This window comes from Cajanus cajan, chromosome 7 (assembly GCF_000230855.2).
Source record: "Cajanus cajan strain Asha chromosome 7, NIPB_CcT2T_4, whole genome shotgun sequence".
NCBI classification, from domain to species: domain Eukaryota; kingdom Viridiplantae; phylum Streptophyta; class Magnoliopsida; order Fabales; family Fabaceae; genus Cajanus; species Cajanus cajan.
The window spans coordinates 58,206,968-58,216,879 of NC_138523.1; the positions used below are offsets into that span (position 1 = coordinate 58,206,968).

The following is a 9,912-nucleotide window of genomic DNA, read 5'->3' on the forward strand; positions in this document are numbered from 1 at the left end:
TCTCTGTCCACGTATACTTTACTCACCAAATAACACCAAGAAAATATCAAGGGTTAGGTCTTTATATTTTATTTGAGAGGATAAGTGAAGAATTTAATTAAAATAGTAAGGATAAATATGAGAGAAAAATAATGTTATTCATTATAATTTAAAGTAGCAAGTACTTATATTGTGGTTGGTTAGTCAAAAAAAATAAAAAGAAAAGAAAGAAGAAAAAAAAATATAAGAATAGAAAATGATTTTTTTTCATTGTTATTAGTTAGAAAGAAAATAAAAAGAAAGAAAGATAAACATTTTATTTTCTCTTCTTTGTTTGAGATAAAAGTGAAAATAAAAACATATAAAAATGAGATGCAATAAAGGGAGTAAAATATCAAATATTTTTAACTTAATATTATGTTTATCATTTTAATTAATATTAAATAACTTAAAAAGAACAATTATACATTTTACGAAGCAAAATAACCAATGTATATATGCACGCTACTTCAAGGATGCGAAAATTTTTTGTTTTGTAAAGTTGAATAAGGAAAGGGTGAATGTGTTGTTATGAACTTCTTTTAATATGGAGTTCAATTTTTACGGATAAACAAAAATGTGTCTTAATTTGTAGTATATAAAAGTCATATTTTTCTTTTCTTCTTGACTTGGATAGAACCTTTCTTTAAGAGCCCCAGACTAAATATTTTTTCTCTTCTTTCAACTAGAAATGGATCTATTTTTATTTTCACTTGATTCGAATTTTCGACCAAATTACTTATTTAAATTTAATTTGATCAAGACACAAAATGTAATAATGTATAGATGAGATTAAGTCAACATGATGTTTTAATATAACATGTATCAATATTAAGTTACTAAAATTATGTATTGTTAAATCATAAAATATAAAATATATAAAAATTAAACTAAGATATAATTTATAGTATACTTTAAAGTAAATAATATTATTATAAATATGGTTATTCTTTACATACAATTGTTGAAAAATAATATCTTTAAAATATTGTAAAACTTGTTTAAATGACTCTATACATAATTTAATCCATCTTGAAAATTACACAAGGTCTAAATTCAAAATCCAAACTCATCTAAATTAATATTAGTCTATTGAGACAATGAATATGTCCAGTTTTGTCACATCCAAAAAACTAAGCTTGGGATCTTAAAACTTTTTTTTCTCAACAATTTTTCTTATTTTCTTGTTAACCGAAAGAGTGTTTAATAAATAAGTACTTATCATGTAAATACCCATGTATATGCTATTTCTATAAATGAAAGGAAATGAGTTAAAAGTATTTTAATATAGGCTGTAACCTGATTTCATAAATTATTTACAAGTTTTTGTTATGTTATAAGATAAGTTTAAATTAACTAGAAGTTAGTTGTTCTAAATGGACTCCAAATCTTACTTCACATAGTGTTAGGAAAAAATGTTATAATCTATTTATAAAAAACTGGTACAAATCAGTTTTACTTTAATATGAAAATTTAATATACCATAAAAAACTATCAGCTAAAAAGCTAGCATCGACGACTTCAAACTCAAATATAATTGCAACATGTTGAATTAGATGTACTTAATACCGGTTGACATACAACAATTTTTATTTTTATTTTTAAGTTTTTCAGTATTCAAGTCCTGATTTTATATATAAAATATACAGTGTTAAGAGATTTTATTTTATTTTTTAACTTTTTCCTGCTCATAATTCTCTGTAATTATTAATTATTATTTTTTATGATAAATATTTCATATTAATATTAATAACATGAATTTTATCTTTTATTATTTACTGTTAACATTTTTTTATTTCATTGAATTTATAAATTAAAAGGTAAAGTCTATTGAATTATAAATATTAAAATGAATATATATATATAGAGAGAGAGAGATAGATAGATAGACTAAAATAAAATATTTTTAATTTTAAAAGTTAAAAGATAAAATTATAAAAATTTAGGGGAAAAGAGTATTTAAATATATTAATATAATAATAATAATAATATTGATAAGGTCATAAAGGTTCGAAATTGAATGCTAGACGTAGAATTACATGACTCCAAAGTAGGCATGGCAATCTAACCTGTCCCCGTGGGTACCCGCCCGAACCCGCCCCGATTTGGATGGGGAAAACCCGTATTTATCGGGTTCGGGTTCGAGTTCGGGTTTTTCCCGATTGATAAAATCGGGGGCGGGGGCGGGGGCGGAGATGTTAATACTCACCCCGCCCCCGTCCCCATACCCGCCCCCGCCCCCGCCCCCGCCCACGCCCAGCTTAATAATATAATTAAAAAAATATTTTTATATATATAAACTAAAATTATAAATATTTATATGTAAAAATTTATATTATTTTATTTTTCTTTTATTTTTTTTAAATTATTCATATTTATTTAAAAGAAAAAAAAGAAGAAAATAAAATAAAAGCGGGGGCGGGGGCAGGGCGGGGAAACCCGAACCCCGCCGGGGGTGGGGATGGAGACCTAGATTTTATCTCCGGCGGGTATCGGGGGCAGGGACGGGGGCGGGGAACGTAAAACCCGCCCCCGCCCCGCCCCGTTGCCATGCCTACTCCAAAGTTGCATATTTTATAATAAACTAAATAATTTAACATATAATTAAACTTAAGATTTTTTTTTGAGAGATTAAACTTAAGAAATTATTAGTAGTAGAATTAATATTTGTATTTAAAGCTATATTTTTTTTAGTTTTATTTACAGTATTTGTTTAGATTTTTTAGAGAATTTATGAGAATATTTTTTTTATATAGTATTTTTAAGATGTTATCAACTTCCTGTCAAAAAACTTGTATATAAATATATTTGATAAATAATTGTTAAATTGTTGATCCAAATACATGTTTGGTCCAGCGTTTTTTGAGTTTCTGTTAAATATATTTACCGAAAATCTCTTAACAATTAAGCAACTTAATTTTTATAAAAGAAAATAATATAAAAAAAAACAACAACAACTTTAGTACTCATATTAAAACAACTTTAGTAATGAACATCAACTTTTTATAGTGAAATTTACTGTTAAAGAAAATGATTTTTTTACCAAAAGATTTTTCATGCAAAAGAATCAACAAATCAATCTCATATTTTCACCTTAAAATTCCAACATCTTAACTCAAGAAAGAAAAATTAGTTAGATATAAACCGAAACAAAGATACAACTTTTCTCAAATTAAAAAATAGCTAAAAGCTTAAATCTAAAATAAAATTACCCAAAGTATATTTTTGTTGAATCTATACCCTCGAGAAAATAATACGATTACAATCTAAATTTTTTTAAAATAAATAAAATTAATGTGGTTCATTATTAGTCTATATGTAATGTAAATGCCTTACAATACTTGATATTTTAATGGGAGAAATTATGTCAATCTATCTATTATATTATATATTTATAATATAAAAAAAAAGTTATGTCATGTGGAAAAATATTACATGATATTACTATATTCATTATTTTGCTTAAATTTTTAATGACATATCATACAAGAATATGTCATTGGCAGCACCATATTTTTAATGATTATTTTTTTAATTCACAAAATATTAATATTTTTAATTATAGAAATTATATAATATTACATGATATTAGTTATGTTAATTCTAATTTAATCAATCAATTAAATTATATATTCTAGTACATGAAGATTCAGAGCTATCGTCTAGTTTTTTGGAATATTTGCAGATTCAAGTAACAATAATAATCACTTCTTCTTCATATCAATATTTTAATTAAAATAATTGATATTATTTTAAATTAATTGAAAAAGTTACGAAAAGTATATATATTCATTCATTTCTATTTATTTTTTCTTCACCTGCAATTCTCATATATTTCATTCATCATTTTATTTACCTTCTCAAAGACTCTTTTATGAAAGGTTTTCCCTCCAATAATGAATAACAAAGATATTGCAGGCCTATTGTCAATTTTTTTCCTCTTGACATGCTTCTTATTGCATTCTCAAACCATGTTAAAATTTGTGTTTTTGTTTTCAATTGATATATAACGAATTTGATATTTACAAATTAACTTATGCATTGTTTTGTATTTCTAGTTCTTGTTTGATGTATTTTTTAAGACATTGCCGTATTTATTCCACGTTACTTTAACAAGTGAAAGAAGGAAGAATTGTTCGAATTTGCTTTACCTTTATTATTTATAATGTTATGTAAAAAAAATATTTAGAATTTTGTATCGATGATTACGAAATTATGTAAGAAAAATAATATAAGTTGTGTATTTTTTCTATTGATAATCTATCTATTATCTATTATATCTATTATCTATATCTATACTTATTATAAAAAAGATATTAGAAGAATGTAATCACTTTTGGTCTCAATTTTTTAGTGGACCATTATACCCCCTCAAATATAAAAATAAAAATTTTTATATCTTTCTCAATAATTATACTAACCTTCTAAATATTTTATCTGTGTATGATTATTAGAGGCACAAAGTGTCTCGACCAATCTAATCTATATATAAAAAGGATATATTGGTTTGTAACAATTTTTTGTCATCACATTTTTTTTATATACTTTTATCCCTAAATTTCCAAATAATAAAAAATAATATTGAAAGCTACTTTTATTTTTATCACTAAAATAAGTTAACCACTTATTTTATTATTTAATTTTATTTTATTCAATTTTTTTAATAAAAATATAAAGAAACAAAATACATCAATTCCACTTATTTATTTATTTATATATATATATATATATTATAAAAAAAAGGTTTAGTCACGTATGTAGATGCAATACTATATTCATTCTTTTCCACTTAAATATTCAATAACTTTTATTTTATTTTTTTAATTTATAAAATACATAAATATATTTAATTATAGTAATTATACAACAATCATATATTATAATTACAATTTAATCAATCAATTAAATTATATATTTTAATTCAATCAATTAAGTAATTCAATTTAGATGCACATATTATTTTTATATAATAATTCTACAATAATAATGTATTCAATCAAATAATATGTAGAAATTGATTTGCATTTAGTTAAATTATAAATAGATATTATAATTCTATATATAAAAAATATATGATTCAAATCCAACTAACAAATAATTTAGGAGATTTAAAAATCATCTCTCTACCTTGACCTCTTATATATGTTAAAAAATTGGACAATCTCATTTTTCCTATCTAAAGTAATGATCTTATGTATTAACGATCTTCCTAAAATCTTAATCGCTAATTTGTGTTTTCTTCAATAGTCTCTTATAAATTTTCTCTTGTGAGTATTTTAAGTTTTTTAGAATGTACGTAATAACCTAATTCTATTTCTTCTTTTGAATCAACTTTCAGGTTAAACCCCGAATTTAGTCTAAAACTCTTTGATTTGCGCCTTCTATTTATTTTACTCTTTTTATAATTATATATTATTACACTCGATTTACATTCTATAAATTCTGTTATTTTATATATTTTTTAAACAAAATATATAGAGGAACAAATTATCATGATAACACCAGTATTTATAACAAAAATGTGTATAGTATAAAATAAATTATTTAGTTTTAAAATAAAATATTTAGTTATATTTGAAGCGAAATTAAATTTTAAAATTCACAAATTTAGAAATTAAAAATGCGGTTAAATTTTAAACTATGTTTTATCGGTATTTTAATGTATTAGAAATAGATTAAAAAGCCTATGAACAACACATGAAAGACATATTGTTGAAAGAAGATAAAAATTATAAACTGAATTGATGAATCTGCCAGGAACCAAAATAGAATTGAACTAGTTAAGCAAAATTGAATAAAGATGGTATTTTAATTAAGCAAGAATTGAACTAGTTAAGCATTCACCCACATATATATCTATAGCTATACTATTCCTCCAAGCATTAGCGTTTTTTCGCTCTTGCTTCTGGGTTTGAATAATAGGTTCAAAAGTATGATTTTCATTAACTGGTAACGTTGAAGATGAAGGTTTATCCACCACTTCAATTAGAAATTCATCAGAACGACATTCTTTACGTAGAAAATTATGTAGTGTTGCACATACTAACACAAGTTCTACTTGTATCTTAAATAAAAATGGAGGTGCTGACTTAAAAATTATGAACCTTGATTTAAAAATACCAAATATTTTCTCGATCACATTCCTTAAAGATGCATGACAAAGATTGAACAATTTTTTCTCATTTTCAGGGTCATTACCCTGACCTGCAAAATATTGTAGATGATATCTTACACCTCGAAATGGAACTAAAAATTGACGTCGATTAGGAAATCTACAATCCACCAAAAAAATATTTACCTAATTACATATGCAATATATATAATATTATTATAATAATAATAATTATTATATATAATTATTATTATTATTTAAAGAATAAGCATTTAGATATATAGAATATATATATATATATATATATATATATATATTATTTTAGTTATATATTATATGATAATTTTTAACAATATTTATAAATGTAAATTATTCTAACAAATATTTTAACAATATTTCCTCTTTTAAGAAATAAGCCTAAACCCTAAAAAATTAGATACTGCAATATCTTATGTTAATTTTCTTTTTTTAAAATATAAAAAGTCCCAATTTTACAATATAAAAATAAAAAGAAAAATTCATAGTAAAAAAAATAAAATAATTGTTGAGTCGTAAAAGAAGGGGATAAGAGTAACAAACTTAAGCGAAGGAGAGAAATTGCAATTTTTATGCTGAGAGGGTTCTTCCCCCAATTAAGATCCATTTTCATCTCATTCTACTCACAGAAACCCTAACAAATTCATCTTATATATTATATATTGTAGAGATTATGATATCAATTTCATCTTTCACCTTTTTTTTTTCTTGACGTGTGTTATAAAAAAAATTATCACTTAAAAGTTAAAATTTTAAGCATTTTTTTTTTGTGTTATATAAAGGAACAAATTCAACTAAATAGAATAAAATAAAATAAAGCAAGTCAATTAAAGAGAATGAACAAAAAATAGAGCAAATCAATGACACTATCATTTACATATCGGAGTTTCACAAAATAGGGGAATGGGATGAGAACAATACTACAATATTATATATGAGCAATGAATAATAGTGCAGTATTATTACCAGAGAAAAAATGGAGAAGATAGGAGCATAGAAAAAAAAAAGATGAAAAACTCACTTGAAAATTCTTGAAAAGTCACTTCAAACAATCATTCAAAATCCGATGGGTTTGGATGAGATTGTTTTATGAATTTGGTATTTATAGATAACACTAGAAAGTCCTTCAAATGAATACCAATAAATTTTAATGGACTATTTAAAAAATCTTGAAAATCCAGATTGAATACCACTGGATTGTTTTTAAGTGGCATAAAATCCTGATTGAATACCAATGAATTTTTTTACTCCAAAAAGTCTTTTAAAATCCTATGAAATCCTAAACCAATACACCCCCTAAATTTTAAAATTAAAAAATTTAGAAATAAAAAATGCGGTTAAATTTTAAACTGTTTTATCGGTATTTTAATGTATTAGAAATAGATAAAAAAGGCTATGAACAACACAGTAAAGATATATTGTTGAAAGAAGAAGATAAAAATTATAAACAGAATTGATGAATCTGCCGGGAACCAAAATAGAATTGAACTAGTTAAGCAAAATTGAATAGAGATGGTATTTTAATTAAGCAAGAACGAGAATGGTGGTAATGACTAATGATAAAGTAAGTATATGGTATATATCGTAATCCTTGACCAGCAAGAAGAGAAAATCAATGGTTGGGTTGACCTAGCACTAGCAGATAGCAGCACACGGAAATGAAATTAGAAATTAGAAATTAGAATGGAGGGGGGAGATGGAAGGAGAGGATTTAAATGAAGGGCAGTTAAAAAAAGGAGGTATTAAACCCGGGAAAAAAGGAAAAAAAAAAAAAAAGAAGAAGCAGCACCCAGGGCGTAGGTTAGCGTGTAGGCTAGAAGGCGAAGCCGAACGTTAAAACCGCCTCGCTCCTTTCTTTTCTTTCTCTCTTATAAATGAACAAAGAGCTTGCGTTTCCCGGCGACTATGCAAACCAAACCCAAAAGCCTTCGTCTTTCTCACCTTGCCCTCTGTAACACACTTGTCTCTTCTACTTGCTCTTGCTCTTCTCTTTTCAATTAAATGGTGTTTACGCCTTCCGAGGGACAAGAGACCATGGCCATGGGACCCGAGAGATCCAAGCCGCTTCACAATTTCATGTTGCCCTCCTATCTCAAGTGGGGGAATCAGCGCCACCTCCGCTGCACCAAGCTCCCCACCGCCGGAGATCGCCGATCTCCGCCCCCTAATGCCACGCCTCCATTCCTCGCCGACGCCGGGATCGACGCCGTCAGGGAGAAGCTCATGCTCGATCTCAAAACCGAGGCCGATAGGATGAAGCACGCGATTCTCGGCGCCGGCGACAATCATCTCCACATCCACCACGCGCCGGAGGAGGACTCGCCGCCGCCGCCGCACGCCGGACCCAGGACGTGGAATCTCCGCACCCGCCGCGCTCCGGTCGGGGACAGGGGGGTCCGGATTGACGAGAGGAGGTCTCCGTTGAGGACTTCCGCCGCCGCCGCCGCCGGGAAGTCGCCGAAATTGAGAGGGTCGCCGGAGAAGGAGGAGCATCCGGTGAAGTTTTCTCCGACGCTTTCGAAGAAAGAGTTAGAGGAGGATTTCATGAAGATGGTGGGCCACCGGCCTCCCCGCAGGCCCAAGAGGCGGCCCAGAAACGTGCAGAAGCAGTTGGATGTAAGCTCATTCATCGCTTATGGTTATGTTACGTTCTATCATTCTTTAAAGCCTTCAATTTTATTTTCGGTAATTCAATTATTGAATTTCGTTTTTCTGCAGACCCTTTATCCTGGTCAGTGGTTGTCGGAGGTCAGTGCCGACTGTTACAAGGTTCCTGACGACGCCCAAACTGGCAAGGTATGTCAATGTTGATGGAAAAAGGGGTTCATTTTTTGCTTTTCAATTACTTATTTTGTTTGTGAGTTAACTGTTGGGTTTTGTTTTTGGCAGAGGTAGCGTTGAGATTGGCGAAAGGCATTTTGTTGGCTGCGTCGGATACATAGGATGGATGCACATGGACTTCTGGATGCGTGCCTTTTGTTCATTTCAATGTTCCTTTCAAATTCAGAAATATAGTTTCATTCTTTTGTTTATAGAATAATACTCTGGACAGTGATGGTCGTTCCAAATCACATGATTCAATAGGATAGTAAGGTTATCTGGTTTACTACTTTGTTTTTGAAACTATTTAGTTTCAAGGACCAAGTTATACTGTGGGAACTTTCAACTTTAATCTTCAATTCTAGATTATGGGACTTATTCTCCGATGCTAGTTTAGTTTTGGTTCACTCTGAATTTGGCTGTGTTTATGGGATTGGAATATACACCATTTGTCTCGTAATGTTTCTCCTTATTAATTATTATTACTGCTTTCTCCTTTGCGCTCTGTGTTTGGGAAATGGTGCTCGTTTGGTACAAATCATGGGACGGACTAGTTTATGTAGTCCAGTAATATGTAGCAAGAGCTATACATTGAGGAACTGTAACCATGAATGCAGTTCTTTCTGGTGCCATTATCGTCTGCTGCCACTGTTTATTCAGTGCAGTCAAGGCCTAAACTGTTCTCAACTAGGGTTGGACATAGTTCTAAATTGTGGCTGCGATTCAATAGCTATTCTTGACATTGCGAAAAATTATAGGAAAATGAGGTTAATACAGTCACAATTACGGTCGTGATATGGTTGTGGTGTGTTAAAAATTCTTTACATTGTGCCATAATCGTGGTTGCGAATCACAATTTATAATCATGGTTTGGTGCAACCACAATGCAGAGTTAGAATGTTGGCTGATCTAATGTCAAAATACAT

At 28.5% G+C, this 9,912-nt stretch overlaps 1 protein-coding gene across 1 annotated transcript; it reads left to right on the forward strand.

The window, feature by feature from the left end:
- The first annotated feature begins 7,929 nt into the window (after positions 1 to 7,929).
- LOC109793170 (uncharacterized) lies at positions 7,930 to 9,446 on the forward strand. Its single transcript, XM_020352637.3, has 3 exons — positions 7,930 to 8,782; positions 8,885 to 8,962; positions 9,056 to 9,446. Exons 1-3 carry the CDS (start codon positions 8,168 to 8,170, stop codon positions 9,059 to 9,061), a joined length of 699 nt encoding a protein of 232 aa, XP_020208226.1. The 5' UTR covers positions 7,930 to 8,167; the 3' UTR covers positions 9,062 to 9,446.
- Positions 9,447 to 9,912: the final 466 nt, after the last annotated feature.

What these genes read in the sequence shown, in the direction of transcription:
- LOC109793170 (XM_020352637.3), top strand. Translation starts at nt 8,168, where the DNA reads ATGGTGTTTACGCCTTCCGAGGGACAAGAGACCATGGCCATGGGACCC. An exon ending in ACGTGCAGAAGCAGTTGGAT is followed by an intron (nt 8,783 to 8,884) that starts GTAAGCTCATTC and finishes GTTTTTCTGCAG; the next exon opens with ACCCTTTATCCTGGTCAGTG.